Here is a 17,964-nt window from a genome sequence, read left to right on the forward strand (position 1 = left end):
CTTGCTACCTGCTTTCTTTCCTTTCCCAAGACAATGCGCATTCTACTTATCACTTGTAAGTCATCACCTCTTCCTCCTCCTCCATAAAGATCTCTGCCTCCCTTCTCCTGATCCCCCTTTTAGTTTCAAGACACTTGAATGTTTAATCTCTAATCTAGACCAATCTCCCCCTACAATTAAGAAAATGAAGATAACAGCAAAATCTGATAGCTAGTTTTATGTTAACTTGATACTCACTAAAGTCATCTGAGGCAGAAATCTTAAAACAAAACAAACAAACAAACAAAAAAGCCAGGCATCATAACACATGCCTTTAATTCCAACCCTTGGGAGGCAGAGGCAGGCAGATCACTGTAAGTTCAAGGCCAGCCTGATCTACAAAGTGAGTCCAGGACAGGCACAGCTACACAGGGAGACCCTGTCTTGAGGAGGAATAAAGGCCTCCATAAGATCAGATTGTAAGCAAGCCTGTAAGGCATTTTCTCAATTAGTGATTGATAGGGGAGGGCTCAGCCCATAGTGGGTGGGGCTGCCCCTGTGTTCTCTATGAAAGTAGGCCGAGCAAGCCATGAGGAAGCCGCTAAGTAGCACTTTTCATGGCTTCTGCATCAGCTCCTGCCTCCAGGTTCCTGTTTTGCTTGAGTTCCTGTCCTAATTTCTTTTGATGGTGAACAGTGATATGGAAGCATAAGCCAAGTTAAACTCTTTCCTCTGGTTGCTTTGGTCATGGTGTTTCTTCACAGCAATAGATACCCTAAGACAGTGTAAGTAACAGAGAGGTGACTTTAAGATAGGCAGAGGGTGCGCATATGTTACGTAAAGATTATACAGTTTTTATATATTGATTTGAAACAGGACTGCACAATATATCCCCACCTGGCCTTGAACTCTGAGAACTGCTTGCCTCTGCCAGAATTAAAGCATTTGGCTGGACATCATCTTTATGTGTCTGGAACATCTGCAGAATGTACTCTGATCCTGGGATCAGCCCTCTGCAGAAACTGAGTGGTCACTGTATTGATGTGGGGCAGCAGAGGCACCCACCGGGAAAGATTCCATCAAAGGCCATGGTTTGCTTACAGTTTTGGCATGACTGGTCCTTATACTCAGATTCAGAAACTCCCTAGAACAGAGACTCTAGTACACTTAGTACACTAAGTGCAGACCAACGCTGGGGCCTGTCAAAAACACCCCAAACTCCTGCAGGCACCCAGGTTACACCTGACCATCAGGACCCTAAGACTCAGTCCTCCTGGCCCCTGTAATGACATCAGTGTGCATTGTCATCTCCAGATTCCACTTGAGGAATCCCAACTGCCAACGGTTTCCCAACAGCCCAAGGCTTCTCAACTGCCCACATCAGTCCCTGGCCAGGCAGCGGTAGGCAGGGCGAGCTGCAGAGCCAGAGTGGTGAGGAGCGCTGTGGTTCTGCTATTGGGCTTGCAGATCTGAGGGACAGGCTGGCTAGGTGCATAAGGACACTGGAATCAGCAGCCCTGGCAGAGTGAGGGTGATGGAGGCCTCTGACCTTTGATTGTATTTTGAAAGTAGTAAGGAAGCTTGGGTCCCAATGAAGGATGGTTAGCTTGGATACCAAATCTGCTTCCCCTGACAGGGATCCAGAACCTGCAGGGGAGGAGAGTGTTGCCTCCTAGCTGCACTGTTTAAGGGGATGCCCATGGAGTGTTAGATTCAGAAAAATGTTGCTGGGTATAGCCTGGAAGTCTGTATTTCCATCACTAGAGCATAGTAACCTGGTGGGTTGTAAGGGGACTTGTACTGGCTGCCCTGGATCCTATGTTGTTTTTGTTTTAAATTTCTGTTAAGGTCATGTCCATTTTCTTAGAGAAGCCTATTTTTCTTGTCTTTTTTTTTTTAAATAGTACCTTTCCATGTGTTCTATCTGCTGCATGTTAACTATTAAACTTCCCCTCAGATGGGAAGGGAAAGGAAGCAGTGACTTGAGGCTTTTCCCAGATGAATTTAGATGCCTATTCTTTCTTGTTTTCTTCTTTTAACAAGTGGAAGCTGTTGTTTAAGAATCTCCAAGTTCAGGTAACATTGACAGGGAAGGGATTAGAAGCGCGGACTTCTATTCTCCCAAGTGCAGAAGGCCTGCTAACCAGTGCCATGCACTTAGCAGATCTCAGTAAATATTTATTAGTGTTTTAATATGTAGCATGGTCCTGTACTTTTATGTACCTTAGTGTATGTGTTAACAGAGCTTTTGATGAAAATTAACATTTGTTGACTATGTTCCAACTCTGTTTTAAACAGCAAAGAGACATGGAAATATAGCTCAGCTGGTGCTATAGAAAACAGCTCTATTCCCAGAACCCCTGCAAAAAGCTGAGCCTGAGTTCACCCAGAAGTAAAAAGAGTTAAATGGTATATACTCATTTATATCAAGACACTAGCCCAAGGGGCAGGCACCATGAAAAACTTTACTTACCAGGAAAGTGGGTCAGAGGAGAGGACATCCTATTGAGACTTTAGGTGAGAGAAGCCTGAGAGAATGAGGAAATAGAAGGATCCCGAGGGTCCTGGAAACCTACAAGAGGAACTTTATGACAGGCGGATCTGGGTCCTGGGGTCCTCCTCAAACTATGGCACCAGCCAAGGAAAATATAGGCAGTAAACTTGGAACCCTGACCCAGACTAGCCAATGGACCAGACATTCTCCACCATTGAGTGGAGAAGGAGATCTGACTTTCACACAAACTCTGGTGCCCCATCTCTGACCACATCCCCTGGATAGGGAGGCATGGTGGCACTCAGAGGCAGGATAGCAAGTTACCAAGAAGAGACTTGATACCTTAAGAGCATATAGGGGGGAGGGCCCCCTCAGTCACAGACATAGGGGAGGGGAGTAGGGGGGAAGCAGGAAGGAGGGAGGAATGGGAGGATACAAGGGATGGACTAACAATTTAGATGTAATATGAACAAATTAATAAAACACTATTTTTTTTAAAAAGCTGAGCCTGGTGGCACAGGCTTTTAATCCCAATGATGGGCAAGCTGTGACAGGAGGATCCTTGGGGCTCACGTACCAAGTAGCCTGATTAATCAGCAAACCCCAGGTCCCGAGAGAGATTTTATCTCAGAAAGAAAGATGGGTGGCCACTGAAGAATGACACCCACATGCTTAATTGAAATTCCTTTTCTATGTAATTTTTGGCTTTCTATGATGATAAATGTAAGACAGTTTTAAAATTTGCTTAATATTTTAAATAAAACTAACCACTTTTATTTACTATTTTTAAAATTATGCTATCAAAGTTAACATATTATGTAGAAAGAGACATGAGGAAAATGATGAATGAGCATATTAGGTAATTTCAGATCCTAGGAGACCTTGAAGACTGGCATGGGGCTTTGCAATACAGTGACTGTCACTGCAAGTAGTTGAATTGAATATAAACAAGGGTCATTGAGAAATCTAAAGTTTCCCATATAGGAAGGGGTTAGGGATGAGCTAGTGTAAAAGTCCTTATTGTGTAAGCATGGGTGACCTGAGTTCAGTCCCCAGAGCTTATGGTAGAAAGAGAGAACAAATTTCCAAAAGTTATCAGCTGATACAGGGCACACAAACACACACACACACACATACATATACACAGTCAATGGGAGATGGACTAAAAGAAAAGAAATACTGGAAATAATCTCTTTCTTCCTCCAAAGACTAAAAACCTCTCAAGTTGAAAAAGGCTTAATAAGGGCCGAAGAGATAGCTCAGCAATTAAAAGCACTTGCGACTCTTGCAGAAGACCGGCATTCAGCCTTACACCAACACCAGATTGTGCAGCTCACAGCTGTCTGTGTCTCAGCTCCAGGGGATTTGATATGCTCTTCTGTATTCTGTCGGCACCTGCACACACATGTGCATATATCCATAGACATACACATATACACATAACTAAAGAGAAAGTAGAAATTTAAAAACAAGACCGCTCATGTGGAGTTTACTTATCTAAAACATACAATTCACTGATTTCCAGGTCATGCACAGAGCTATGAAACCATTATTGTTATCAGTTATGGGACATTTTCATCATCCCCCAAAGCAAAACAAAACAACAACAACAACAACAATAACAACAACAACAAAACATGGCAATTACCAGGCTCACCCTATTTCCCCAAACCATTATCCACTTCCTGCCTCTAGGGACTTAACCAATTCTGGTTATTTCATCTCATTGTGGCATGTATCAGCATATTTTTCATATTGTAGAAATATATTCCTTTCTATGGATGTAATACATCTTATTCATCCATCTGGGTTTTTGGATATTGGTACTAAACATAATGATAATGTAGACTTGAAGAGTTAGGCCCTGAATGAAATATGGCTTTAATATTTTGGTTCTTTGTCACTGCCCTGGGAAAATGATGGTGAGATGCACAGAGCCAGATGTCAGCCGGACAGTCATATTAGCTCATTTGGGACATGTTGAATGAGATGATGGCGGATATTGGAGTACAGTCCATCTGGCAGATGCTTAGACATGTAGATCTGGTCCTGGGCTGGAGGCAAGGCTAGATGTGGAGGTTTTAGTGGTGTGAATGTGTAAGGCTGGGACAGGTCTCTGGAAGACAAGAACTCAGGGACTGACAATAAAATTGAAAATACATCCACATTTAGTATGAAGGTAACAAGTGAAATTTTTTCTTTAAAATTTTCACCCATGACCTGGTTGGTGGTACACACCTTTAATCCCAGTACTAGGGAGGCAGAGGCATGCCACTCTCTGTGAGTCTGAGGCCAGCCTGATCTCCATAGTGAATTCAAAGACAGTTAGGAGCAAGTCTCTCTCAAAACAAACCAATCCTCACTTTTTATACTTGTTTTAGGTACATCAGAGGTTTGTTTTCCTTTTGTCTTTTGGAGAGTTGTTTTATTTCTGGGATAGGGTCTCATGTGGCTGAGGCTGGCCTTGATCTCTTGATGCTTCTGTTTCTCCTTCTCAAGGGCTAGAGTTTCAAGCATCCACTTACATGCATTTGAAAACACTTTACTTTTCATTGAGTTGACCAATGAAACTCTGATGAAGAAATTGTTCATTTCCCACATCTCTCCAGTATATATTGCTAAATATGTGCATTTTTGTCTTCCTAGAGCTGTATTATAAAGCACTTCTGTGAGAAGAGATTTGTGCCTAAATACCTGGCCACAATCGGATTGACCATGGAGTCAGTAAGTATTGTTCCTCTGGCCTGTACATGACACAGATACTCAGTGTGTCCTTAGATAGTCTGCATCTACATCAGAGTGTGTGTGGGGGTTAAGCTGAGAGAGAGGCTTGGGAGATAAACTGGAAAAGATGGGGCTAAGGGACAACACAAATCCTAACTGGCAGACGGGGCACCTGGGACAGATGTCTGTGTAAGCAGGTCTGACCAGCAAGTGTGTTCTTAGACTGTTTGGTCTTTTGTTGGCTTATGATCTTGACAGTTGTTTTGCATTCCAGCAAATAGATCTGAGAAGGGTCAAGTTGGAGATAAGTGGGGATTTATTTGGAGGTAAACTGGGAATGGTTGGAGAAAGGATTAAAGCAGCAAGAAAATCACCACAAAAAGGTTGAGTTAGGTAAACAGCACATTTCTTAAACATGGCATTTCAGTCCTTTGGCACCCCTGTTCAGTCTCTCCCCTCAGGGTATCCAGGTACTGTTGTGCACTGGGCTGGGCTGGACTGGGCTGGAGAGAATGAAGCTTAGCTGGGGCAGATGGGCTAGTTGGTGGTGGTGGTGCCTTCTCTGAGGTCTTTTTTTCAGTGAAATAGCTCTCTTTATTGAGGGGTGAATAAGGACTGTTTAAACCAAGGGGAGGCCAAGCAGTGGTGGCACAAATCTTTAATCTTAGCACTCCTGTGGCAGAGGCAAGCAAATCTCTGTGAGTTTGAGGCCAGCCAAGTCTACAGTGTGAGTTCCAGGACAGCCAGGGCTAAACATTGTCTCAAAAACCCAAAATAAACAAACAAACCTTGGGGAGTGGGTAGGGGTTCACAGGGTGAATGCACATCATTGACTGGGGTGGAGGTGCTGGGAATGTTCATCTGCATGGAGAGGAATTCCACATGCTTGCTGAACATGTTCTTATAAGGAGGGGAAGTCTAACCAGAAACCTACCAGGCTACACGACACCTTGTTGCAGGATATTTGACTCAATTTCTAGATCTTCTGCAGAGCCTTCTTTTCAATCTTCCCTGTAATTTCTACTCCTGCAGCTGCATCTTCATCCCTCTATCGTCATTCTTGAACACCTTAAACATGCAGTTTCTTTTTAAAGATCCATTTACTAATTATTTATACACTGTTCTGCCTGCATGTACACCGGCATGCCAGAAGAGGGCACCAGATCTCATTATCAATGGTTGTGAGCCACCATATGGTTGCTAGGAATTGAACTCAAGACCTCTGGAAGAGAAGACAGTGCTCCTAACCTCTGAGCCATCTCTCTAGGCCCCTCTTCTTTTGTTTTGTTTTGTTTTGTTTTGTTTTTCATGACAAGGTATCTCTGCATAGCTTTGACTTTCCTGGAACTCACTCCATAGACCAACTAGCCTTGAACTCAGAGATTTGCCTGCCTCCTGAGTGCTGGGAATAAAGGCGTGCACCACCACTTTTGGGTACATTCTGGATTTTCTATTTTGTTCCACTGGTTGGTCTGTTGATATGCTGATGCCGTGAGCTTAATTACAGAGGATTTATGGCATAGGCTTCAGCCATCACTGGAATAGAATAAAGTTGAAAGGGTTGTCATCAGATGGTCTGCTTTTTGGTGTCTGGTTTCCTATCATGTTTTCTGTTTTATAGTATGGCTCCTTTACCCTGGTGCTCTCGCAGCCACTAACTCCAGATGTGTAGTTCCAGGGTAGGCTAAGTACCAAATGGGTTTTGAATACAGTGAGCAATGGAGCCCACGTGCTGCTGGGGAAGATCCCACAGAACCACATGCTCGACCTCCGCATTGCCAACTCCAAGCTCTTTTGAAGGGCATTGGCCATGTTGCAGGTGGGAGCGTGATAGGAGGCTCCAAAACCTAGACTGTCACAGAAAGTATTTTTGCAAAGTCAGGAAGGGGTGTAGAGTTAACGGCTTTTTTCTCCATGGGTGTATCTTTCTTGGAAATATCCTCTGGTCTGCATGCATGCACACACAGGTACATTGAGGGGGTCCCAGCAGGTGTCACACAGGAAGTGAACCAGGTGAAGAGATAAGAATGAAATGCTGATGCAGATCTACTTCATGAGCATGGATCAGACATGGGGAGTCCAGTGCCAGGCAGTTTGTTGTCAGCTATTTGAAACACAGTACAATCTGAGGAAAGGTTTCCAGGCAACAATCATTGCACTTCCAGGTGCACACTAAAGCTTAAGATGTGTCTACATAGAAACTCCTTTACAGGCATTATGAGAGTGGTTCTACAGCTAAAAGGCCTAGAAACTAATGTGGTCTCTGGCCAATAGCATAGAGGTTAGCAAGCCATGAAGTACTTGTGACATCTCTTTTAAGGATGGGTAATGGAAGCGGGGTACAATATTACATTCCTGTAACCCAGCACTTGGGGAAACAGAGGCAAGCAGATCTCCGAGTTTTAGGCCAGCAGGGTCAGAAAAGTGAGTCCAGGACAGCCAAAGCTACACAGAGAAACCCTGTCAAAAAAAAAAAGGTCTGGGCTGGACTGTTTTCACTTTTAGTGGTGTCTTTTGATTTCAGCAATAAAACTAAATGTCTTGTTTTGAAACCTAACCTCCAAAAAGTCAGTAATAAAACTCAGCACCCAGAAAAAAGGAAATTGGGGGCTTCATGTATTCCAGGCAAGAGAGAAGCTGTGTTCCAGATAGTATTCGTGAGAGAAAGACAATGCCAGTTAGACAGCCTCCTTGGGACTAGAATGAGTGCCACATCCACTCAGAGACCAGCGAGCAGAGGGCTTTGGTTACACCCTCCCCTGGTGTTTGCAAGAAAGAGTATAAGGAAGTCTGGCAGTGCTGGGTACCCTTTGGTGGTTGGACCCAACAAACACTAGGAAGGTGTCTGAACAGCCTTAGACTTAAGTTGTCATAAGTTTTGATATATCAAAGGCACCCGAATTCATCCCCATCCAGTCTTCAGGTGTCTACAACCAACGCTCTCACTGTTGAGATCTGGCTCCCCCTAGTGGCAGAGAAATAGCCAACAAAGAGATGCCCCAGGACCTCCTCCATGGAGTTACAGGAACTTTTAGTGGTTAGGACTATCTTGGAATATTACAAAGGGAGGTCGAGAATCTAGGACAACAAAGGAAAAATGAGACAAATAAAACTTGGAACTGTTTTAAAACTTACAGAGGTTATACAGAGTGAATAATAGAGAGTTAAGTCTTTGTCAGGAGATTCAAAAATGTCCCGACCCGCCGGGGTTCGACTAATGCTCGGGAGAAGAATTTTCCTGTATAGGGACAGAACACAAGACACGAAGAAGGGGGCAAGTCTGGATTCTGATCAAACTCCGTTTATTGAAAAATTTCACGAAGTTTTCATAGGCACAGAGGCATGGGTATTTGTGTAAGCAAGGGTTGCTATGAATACCTAACTCTGGAATGTTCCAGAAGGTGTCTACCTTTACAGCTGCTATAATTGCAGAAGAGAGAAATTCCAGAGAGAAAAAGAAGTTGTGAAAATCTGGTTAGTCAGGAAAAAGTTCCCAGAACTGCTGCTCACAGGCAGCTGCTTTAATCTGATCTTACCAGTAGTCTTACTGGAAAAGCTAGTTTATAGCAAGAAAGTAGCTCGGGGGTCTAAAAATGACCAGCTCCCACAGTAAACCACAACAGGTGTCTACCTGCCAAACTACGACAGGGTCAGCAGGTTTCTGGTAAATGGCAGACTGCTGGAGAAATAGGAACCTAGGCTCTAACAAGATGGAAGAACATTGTCCTTATAGCCCGTCCCCTACATAAAAGAGCTAAAGAAGTTCAGAAATTTGTTAGAATGGAATAAGGTGTGGAGGCATGCACCTCTGATCCCTTCACATGGAAGGATATGGTAGGAGATTGAATTGGAGGCTACCCAGCAAGATTTTCTCCCTGTTAAAAAATTCCTCAGAGACAAACGGGCTACAGCGTGCTTCTCAATACTAGCACTCTCTGGAGAAACCAAACATCTGAGGGGATGAAAACATCAAGAGCGTAGGCAGTGATGATGACACAATGACGACAGGGAGCTGACCCTGAAGACTCCAGGACTGAAGAAGATAAAGGAAGTGATCTCTCTGATATCCATTTGCTGGATCAAAACCAAGAGGACTTAGGGTAGGAGACAGTTGGATACTGAACATGTTTGAAACCTAATATATTAAAAATGGAACTCATGATCCATTGTTATTTTCACAACTTAGGCCAGCTAGCATGGATCTTGAATATTCTACAGAGTGTGTAAGGTCAAAGAAGGGAGTTTGAACCTGGTAGGGGATGAAAGTACCAACCTGATTTCACATATGGTCTCAACACACACAGCTAAATGCTCAGTGTCCCACTTAAACTCAAGGCAGGGTTTGTCAACATGGATTAAATCTAGTGTGGCATATAGAAACTAGTTATAAAACACTCCCCTCATGGGAGAGGGAAGAACTGGTCTCTTTTCAGCTGGTGACTGACTCCAAAAATGAGCTCTGTTTTATAGGGTCCCCAAACTACACAGTGATGGCATATATCCAAATCAAGCAGGCAGAAGAACTTACCACAGAAAAAAACTGGAAAAAAAATGGAGCACTAAGATGAATAATGACAATAATGAGCTGTAATACAAAGCACAAGAGAAATATGCACACATTCAAAGCAGTAAATATAATCGAACAAAGAATAAAAAGAAAGGAAGGCTAATGTTTTGTGCACAGGAACTTCAAGTAATATGTGTGTTATATTGTTCCTCCAGGACATGGGGACTCAGTCACGCTATTCCCTGTACCCCCAAGAGGAGATCTACAGACCGCTTCCAGGAACAAAGTATGAACAAAGGGAAATGGTAACGTCAGGTAGAGAAATGCATCACGCACTGGCCTAAAAAGTACTTGGCACTGGGGTCACAAATTGATAACCTATCAGTCTTGGTATGCTGGAATGCGAAGGACGGGTACCACTGCTGTGTGTTCCCCATCCCCATCCACCCCAAACACATAATCTCAGTCTAAACATAAAGAGAACACCACACACACTCAAATTTAGGGCCTATTTTTTCTTTTCTTTTTCTTAATTTCTTAATTTCTTTATTTCTTTTCTTTTTGAAGTTATAAATCCTAGGACTCAGGGGACTCTGGGCTTGATGTTCACCAGCTTGGTACTATGGATTAGATACTGAACATTTGTGGAGAAATACGAAATCCAAATAACAGCTGGATTTTACTTAATATAAAGGCACTGTTTTTTTTTTTAAACATAGGATTTGTTAGCTCAAACTGGCTTTGGCTTTGCAGTGGAGCCAAGGATGACTTTGAATTCTGGATCCTCCCACCTCCATCTCCCATGTTAGTCTCGTGGTTTTTACAAGTATACTAGAGGTATATAATGGGGCTGGGGAGATGTCTCAGTGGTTAAGAGCACTGGCTGCTCTTGCAGAGGACTTGAGCCTTGTTCTAGCGCCCCCTAGTGGCTTACAACTGTCTGCAACTCCAGTTCCAGGGGATCTGATGCCCTCTTTGGCTCTCAGGCATGCATGTGGTGCACGCAGGTGCAGGCAAAATACCCATGTTAAGGATTCTTGAACAAAGGTCAATGGGATTTTCTGTACTATTGTTTCAGCTTTTGGTTATTCCAAAATAAAAAATATAAACGCGGCAGTGAGACAGTAGGTCCTAAGAGAGGGTGCTCCTCGAAGGCCACTACTCACAGTGATGTGTCTCAGGGCGACAGAAACTAGAGAACATGGAGACCCGTGGTCTTACAAAACCAAGCGCCTCGAAGTCTATGTGGGTTCCCACCTCAGCTGTCCTAACTCTCTCCGATTCTACATGACTCTGTGTGCTAAGCTGCAGTGTGAAATTTATGGCAGTGTACTCAGTCCAAACTTAGGACAGTGGCCGGCTCCAAAGAAAATGGGAGTCAGAACAAGCCATTTTGGATGCCCTTTGAAACTTTGCCTCATCACTCCTCCCTTAATAACAGTTTGTGTAGCTAGGCCCCAGAAGATTCCTAGATGGATTCTTCCCTGATCTTTGGCTATCAGACATCTCAGTACAGAGGGCAACCACAGGAAAGACTGTGTGCCAGTTGTGATGTCATGGAATCTCAGCCTGGAGACAGAATCTCTCCAGTTGAGAGAGGAATAGGCTTGAGAAATGGTACTAGTTTGGGAGCTGGGTATCCCACTGCCTGCCAGTTTCAGCTTTATAATTTTCGTTTTGTTAGTTAGTGGAATTTGGGAGTTGTTTTCTTGGAGCCAGAGCCAGAAGCAGGTGGCACCCAAGACAAAGGTAGGTAATAGCCACTCTATCCTGGGCCTCACTTCTCCACATGCTGGACCCCTGTAGGTTTGTATAAATGCTTAGCCTCTGGGCCATAGGAGGAAATGACTGGAGGGAAAGGGAGAGTTGAGACAGCATGTCTCTCTCTTAATTCACTTTAGAAGCTTTAGGCTGAGCATGGTAGTACATTCCTTTTATCCCAGCACTTGGGAGACAGAGGCAGGAGAGTCTTTCATTCTCTGTACTAGGGGCCCTAGCCAGGACAGAAGAACATGGGGGAAGGAGAGTCCTAAGGCTGGAAAGGAAAAATGAAACTTTATCTGGAGATAACATTTGGGTGTAGAATTTTTATCTTGGAATTAACATATGAGCTAAGCAAACTTGAGTGACAACAGCATAGGGAAAAGTCAGTTGTATTTCTTGACACCATCGACAATCAATTAAAGAACCAAGCTTCTGTGAAGATGCCACCCAAAATAGCAGCACATAGGGTAAAGCGCTTTACCTAGTGTGTGCAAGAGCGTGGGGTTCAATCCCCAACCCAACATAAAGATAAAGAAATATTAAATGACCAAGCATAGATATAAATAACACAAGAGATGTGTAAGATATTTATGCAAAAGCCTATTATTGTATTAAAAGGAAGATAAAACAGAGAGGAGTCATGTTTATGGATCGAAAGATCCTAGGTTTTCTCTTAAGGTTTTGTCTTATCTCTTCTTTAAACAGCCCCAAATTGAGCAATTTAAGCACTATTTCAAGCATAACACATGATGTCTATTGGCTAAGGATAAATTAAGACATAGTAAAAAACAGAAACATTATATAACACTGAAAACATTACTTTCACCGAATGAAGGAATGTATACTAAATGATTATTATTTAAAATTCAAAATCACAAAATAACACATGTGCTAAGTGATAAAAGAAAAGTATTTATGATGAAAATCAAAATTGTTTAACTATGAGGAAAGAAAAAAAGGCAAGTGGGAAGAAGCACAGAGCACTCCTAGTGTGCTGAAAGTGTTTGTGTATGATGTGTGTGTGATGTGTGTGTGTGCGTGTGTGTGTGTGTGTGTGTGTGTGTGTGTGTGTACACACATGTGTGCATGTCATGGGGCAGGTAGAAGTAGAGGACAACCTGCAAGGGTCAGTTCTTTCCATCTGCCTTGAAGGTCCTAGGAACTCAATGTAGGCTGCCAAGGCTTGGCAGCAGGCACCTTAACCCACTGACCACTGTTTAAGTGGCTGTTTCCCTTGTTAATGCAAGTCTCTAGAGTACGTGGCTCATATTTACTTTAGAGTTAGTACTCCACACAATAATATAGAACTTAGTTTTAAAAAACAACTTATATGTATGTGTGTGCATGTATGCACAGATGCCATGGCATGCATGGGGAGGTGAGAGCACATCATGTGGAAGTTGCTTCTCTCCTTTTACTATGTGAGCTCCAGAGATGGAACTCAAGTCATCAGACATGGTGTCACAGATATTATCTTGCTGATATCTTAGTATATTTAATAAATCACTCACAAATAAATAAATGAGATGGTAACTAATGGTATGGCTAGGGAAGACAACTGAGTTGATACTTGATGTGGGACATAAGAATATCCATAGATGAGATGAGATGTATTGTCAATAAAATCTCCAACCTAGAATGTAAACCTGACTTAGTGTTTCTTTCTGTGTTTCTCTAGGCTTCGAAGCAACAGACCCAGAAGCTCACAGGTCAGAACAGTTCTACCCCTTTTTGCTACCTCAAGGCTGATGGCAGATCTGTTTTAACATTCTAGTCTTTAACAGCATGTGGAAGAAAGTGGGGAAAGGGGATGTGACTGGAGAGTATACCATCTTTCTAACACCTTCCAAAGTCATGCGAACAGCCCATATCCCCCCTTACCTCCCTTTCTCATGCTTCTCTGTCCATGTATTTTTATGTAAAGCCCAAAGTGTGGGAAGGAAATTCAGTGGGTCAGGAGAATGGATGAAGATAATCCCCAAGAGTTTGATGAAGGATGTCTGTTACCTGTATTCCTCTAGCATAGATTTGTGGTAGACATCTTTGAGGGAAAAATGTATCAGAATCTCTGTGTCCCCCACTGCCATGTACTTCCCAGTCCCGTGCTTCTAATGGGACGCTTACAGTACATGATGGAGAGAGCATAGCATGGACTTTGAAAAGACTTGATAGCTGTGCTGGGCCACTAATTGGCTCCATGATAAGCACAACTTCACCTTTGCCCTCATGGTTGTTAAATGAAGGGGGTTCTCTTAGAATGACATCAGCAGGCACTATGCTAAATAGCATCTTCTTTACTCCTATTACCAGCTTCACAGGTGGAAGAAGCCAGGCTACGTTTTATTAGTGGTGACGAAGTGACGGGGTAAGCAGAGTCTGACTTCAGTCTGTCCTCCTGTCAAAATGCCTGTGCTGGCTTGGTTCATGCCAACCTGATATAAGCCAGTGTTGTGTTGAAGAGGGCACCTCGACTGCCCCTTCCAGATTGCCCAGGGGGCAAGACAGGGTGCGTTTTCTTAATTGATGACTGGTATGGTAAGGTCCGGCTCACTGTGGGTGGTGCCACCCTGGACTGGTGGTTGTAGGTGGTATAAGAAGGCAGGGTGAGCAAGCCATGAAAGGAAGCCAGTAAACAAGAGTTCCTCCATGGCTTCTGCATCAGCACCTGCCTCACGGATCCTGACCTGAGTTTCTACTCTGGCTTCCCTCAGCAGTGGAATATGATCTGAGAATAGTAAGATAAAACATATCGTTTCCCCACTAGTTGTTTATGGTCACGGTGTTTAATCACAGTGATAGAAACCCGAATGAAGGTACCATCTTAATTGTAAATGCTATAAGTAAAATATTTGTACTTCATTTACTATAAGAGCAAGTATCTCCTTCCTAGATTAACTATTTCTACTGGGTTAGCTTACTGGTACTTTAATATCACTTCAATTCCATTGGCATTCTTTGCTGTGTCCAGTATTACAGGATTTCATATCAAGTGGACCCAGGATTACGCACTATGGGCAATATACAAGCATCTTGAACAGATCTTACGACAACTAGAAAATGCAAGGTCAGGAAACAGAGTTTCTGGGTGGAGGGTAGAGAAAGATTTAAAATAAAGGAAGGAAGAAGAAAACAGAATCAAAAAAGAGAGATAAAGAGAAAAGTTTGAATAATAGAAATTTTTAGATGTATTTATGTTTTATGTGTATGAATGTTTTGCCTGCATGTATGTCTGTGTACCACAGGCATGCCTGCTGCACACAGCATCCAGAAGATTGTATGTATCTCCTGGTACTGGAGTTACAGAAATTTGTGAACCAACATGTGTGTGTTGGGAATCAAACTTGGGTCCTCTGGAAGAGAAATCATTGCTCTTAACTGATGAGCCACTTATCCAGCTCCCACAGCAATGAGGTTTTGTGTGTTTGTTTATTAAAAGTATATTTATATTACACATATTTTTTCTTTTGTGTGTGTGTGTGTGTGTGTGTGTGCATGTGTGCACATCTGTCCCATATCATGCATGTGGAAGCCAGAGGGCAAGCCAAGGCAATCAGTTCTCTTCTCCAACATGTGTGTCTTAGTGATCAAACTCAGGTCTTCTGGCTTAATGGCAAGCACAGGTGTGTGTGTGTGTGTGTGTGTGTGTGTGTGTGTGTGTGTGTGTGTGTGTAAAATGAGTGTGTCACTTCTTTGGTGCCATCCACCTTGCTTACTGAGATAGAGTCTCCCACTTGGATTCACTGATTGGCTATGGCTGGCCAGTTCGTGAGCCTATGGATGCACTCGTCTCTGTTTCCCCAGCACCAGGGCACCCTGTCCTTTAATTATCATGTGGGTTATGGGCATGGACCTCAGCTTTTCTAATTGTGTGGCATGCACTTGACTGACTGACTTGTCTATCTTGCTCTTGATGGAGGAATTCTTCATGCACATAATTGATGTTTGTGAACGCAACTCCTTATCCCCATCACATCTCCCTTAGACCAAGCATATTTTGGATTTGAAATGACTATTCCCTTTCTTCTTCCTAATTTTCCTTTACTGGCTCCTATGAAAATGAAAACATTTCTCTTGTTTTTCAGGGTGATACTCGTGGGACAAAGTTTACATGAGTCCCACATTGTGTCTTCTTCCTCTGTCTCTGAATTGTGGCTCAGGAGGCTGTCTCACCTGGCTCCTACTGTAAAAAGGGAAAGCATTATAGTGAGTACAGCACATCCTCTGGATCCTCCAACAACAGCTCAAGCCTGTCTTATCTCCCTGCCCTTTCTGAAGGAACAACTTTGCAATCCCACAGCAATAGTGGACCTGTTTCCCTGCCAAAGACACCCTCTATGTCCAGGAACCAAGGCACACCTCAGAGTACTTTTAAGATGACAGATCCTGAAAAATCAGTTGGTTTTTTTTCAGGATTTGTCAGTTCTTCCTCCCTTACATGGGCCAAATTCTATTTTGAATGAGAGCCGGGGACCCCTAGTATGGTCTCCACTCCAGCTCTCTCCTTCTGTCAGAGGAGACCTGGAAGGGCATATATCTTGGAAGGTTTCTGCTTTGCGGAAACACCTAGTACCTCTGCCTGTAAAGAAATCCTGGGACATGCTCAATGATCTGGCAGAGGTACCAGGGGTCTCTGAACAAGAAGACCCAAGACTCAGTTGCCTATACCCATTCCTCAGAGCGATGAGGAAAATACATACAGATCTTCAGGTGTTTCATCACTTCATTCACTGAAAAAGGATCCAAAGCACCTGTCAGAACAGAGTATAGAACAGAGGGTCATAGATCTTCCAGAAAAATGGGTACAGCCACAAAAGGCACAAGTACCTAACATGGAGCTGGCACCCAAAATGCCATGTTCAGCCAAGGCCAGCATAAAGGTCACACCACTGCCATTGCTTCAGGTTATGACTTAATGGGACTCAGCCCAGAAGCACACTCGAGGGTCACCACATCTGTGAGATTTTCCCCAAAGCCCATCTACTCCAGGACAACCTCATCAGAACATGGACCCTTCAAAATTCACCCCATGGTGCAAAGAATTGGGCTATTCAGAGGTGAGCTCAAGGCAAAGTCACAAAGTGATGAAGACTGCAGTGTTGGCCTCCAGGACCTGGCCACAAATGAAGACTACTCTAGAGATGACACCATCAAATCATGAAGATGTGAGAACAACCGGAGGGGCACCAGATAAAGGGGCAGCACCTATAGGAATGAGCCAGCAGCATCCAGTTATAGAATCCAAAGTAGTGCCAGCTACACCGCCACTTCAAGAAATGGGATATTTGGGAGGACACACAATCCCACAACCTAAGCTCATGGATTCAGTGAACTCGCCCTGGAACTCACAGGATATAAAATATGAGAACCCAGTCCTGGATCCAAAATTGCCAAGTATGAAATCTGTGGACATACCCACAGATTTAGTCCCAGAAAGGGCAAAACATAGACTGTTGACCTCAATGATGGTATCTACCAATTTGGCCCCAGAACTTTATCAGCAGAATGTACACCCTGAGGAATTAACCCCCGTTCCACAATCACAACATAAGGATTTCATGCCATCAGCCCTAGAGTCTCAGCTTCAAGGTGTGAAGTCGGGTTCTGTTCCATCAGCCCCAAAGTCTCAGCTTCAAGGTGTGAAGTCGAGTTCTGTTCCATCAGCCCCAGTGTCTCAGCTTCAAAGTATGAAGTCATGTTCTGAGCCATCAGCCCCAGAGCCTCGGCTTCAAGGTGTGAAGTAGCATTCTGTGCCATCAGCCCCAGAGCCTCGGCTTCAAAATGTGAAGTCTTGTTCTGTGCAATCAGTCCCAGAGTCTCGGCTTCAAGGTGTGAAGTTGGGTTCTGTGTCATCAGCCCCAGTGTCTTGGCTTCAAGGTGTGAAGTCAGGTTCTTTTCCATCAGCCCCACAGTCTCAGCTTCAAGGTGTGAAGTCGGGTTCTGTTCCATCAGCCCCAGATTCTCAGCTTCAAGGTGTAGTCTGGTTCTGTGCCATCAGCCTCAGAGTCTCTGCTTCAAGGTGTGAAGTCTGGTTCTGTGCCATCAGCCCCAGTGTCTCCGCTTCAAGGTGTGAAGTCGGGTTCTGTGCCATCAGTCCCAGAGTCTCGGCTTCAAGGTGTGAAGTTGGGTTCTGTGCCATCAGCCCCAGAGTCTTGGCTTCAAGGTGTGAAGTCTGGTTCTGTGCCATCAGCCTCAGAGTCTCAGCTTCAAGGTGTGAAGTCGGGTTCTGTGCCATCAGCCCCAGTGTCTCAGCTTCAAGGTGTGAAGTCAGGTCAGCTGACAATTGGAGCACAACCCCAACATGTACAATCTGATGGGTTGGCCCCAGATTCACAGTTACAAATAAATCAGTAAATTTGATTTGTGGTTCACAATCTCAAGGTATGGAACACATTCATTCAGCAGCACCACAGGAGTTGCAAGGGGATATCAATAGTGCTAATTGTGTTTTCATTGAGCTTTTACTGTGCTTACAATCACTGTAATGCAGCTGAAGCAA

The 17,964-nt window shown here is 43.7% G+C and overlaps 1 protein-coding gene and 1 pseudogene across 6 annotated transcripts in view; both read left to right on the forward strand.

Moving 5' to 3' along the window:
* The first annotated feature begins 1,397 nt into the window (after positions 1 to 1,397).
* LOC311589729 (uncharacterized protein) lies at positions 1,398 to 16,409 on the forward strand. 5 transcript variants are annotated; one of them, XM_084768315.1, is made up of 6 exons: positions 1,398 to 1,510; positions 2,278 to 2,388; positions 5,120 to 5,197; positions 13,147 to 13,177; positions 13,779 to 13,833; positions 15,551 to 16,409. In XM_084768315.1, the coding sequence occupies exons 2-6, from the start codon at positions 2,386 to 2,388 to the stop codon at positions 15,843 to 15,845; spliced, it is 462 nt and encodes a 153-aa protein (XP_084624441.1). In that variant the 5' UTR covers positions 1,398 to 1,510; positions 2,278 to 2,385; the 3' UTR covers positions 15,846 to 16,409. The 5 variants fall into 5 exon arrangements, 4 of the variants coding, with proteins under 4 accessions (XP_084624441.1, XP_084624440.1, XP_084624438.1 ...); XR_014776636.1 differs by lacking the exons at positions 13,779 to 13,833; positions 15,551 to 16,409 and adding an exon at positions 14,437 to 15,113; XM_084768314.1 differs by lacking the exons at positions 1,398 to 1,510; positions 2,278 to 2,388 and adding an exon at positions 14,437 to 14,532 and having other exon boundaries at positions 4,623 to 5,197.
* Positions 16,410 to 16,471: 62 nt separating this feature from the next.
* Positions 16,472 to 17,964, forward strand: part of LOC311590220 (E3 ubiquitin-protein ligase pellino homolog 2-like) — a 34,086-nt pseudogene continuing 32,593 nt past the window's right edge. Inside the window, exon 1 of the transcript in view lies at positions 16,472 to 16,522. The product of the transcript in view is annotated as an E3 ubiquitin-protein ligase pellino homolog 2-like (transcript). The remainder of the gene's footprint in view (positions 16,523 to 17,964) is intronic.

The sequence above is a fragment of the Acomys minous genome (assembly GCF_964271855.1).
Source record: "Acomys minous genome assembly, chromosome: 19".
Classification (NCBI taxonomy): domain Eukaryota; kingdom Metazoa; phylum Chordata; class Mammalia; order Rodentia; family Muridae; genus Acomys; species Acomys minous.

Excerpts from the sequence above, each read along its gene's own strand:
- LOC311589729 (XM_084768312.1), top strand. The coding sequence starts at position 11,319 with ATGGTACTAGTTTGGGAGCTGGGTATCCCACTGCCTGCCAGTTTCAGC. Across the intron at positions 13,178-13,778 it reads ACAGACCCAGAAGCTCACAG|CTTCACAGGTGGAAGAAGCC; the intron begins GTCAGAACAGTT and ends TCCTATTACCAG. Across the intron at positions 13,834-14,436 it reads AGTGGTGACGAAGTGACGGG|TATTACAGGATTTCATATCA; the intron begins GTAAGCAGAGTC and ends TGCTGTGTCCAG.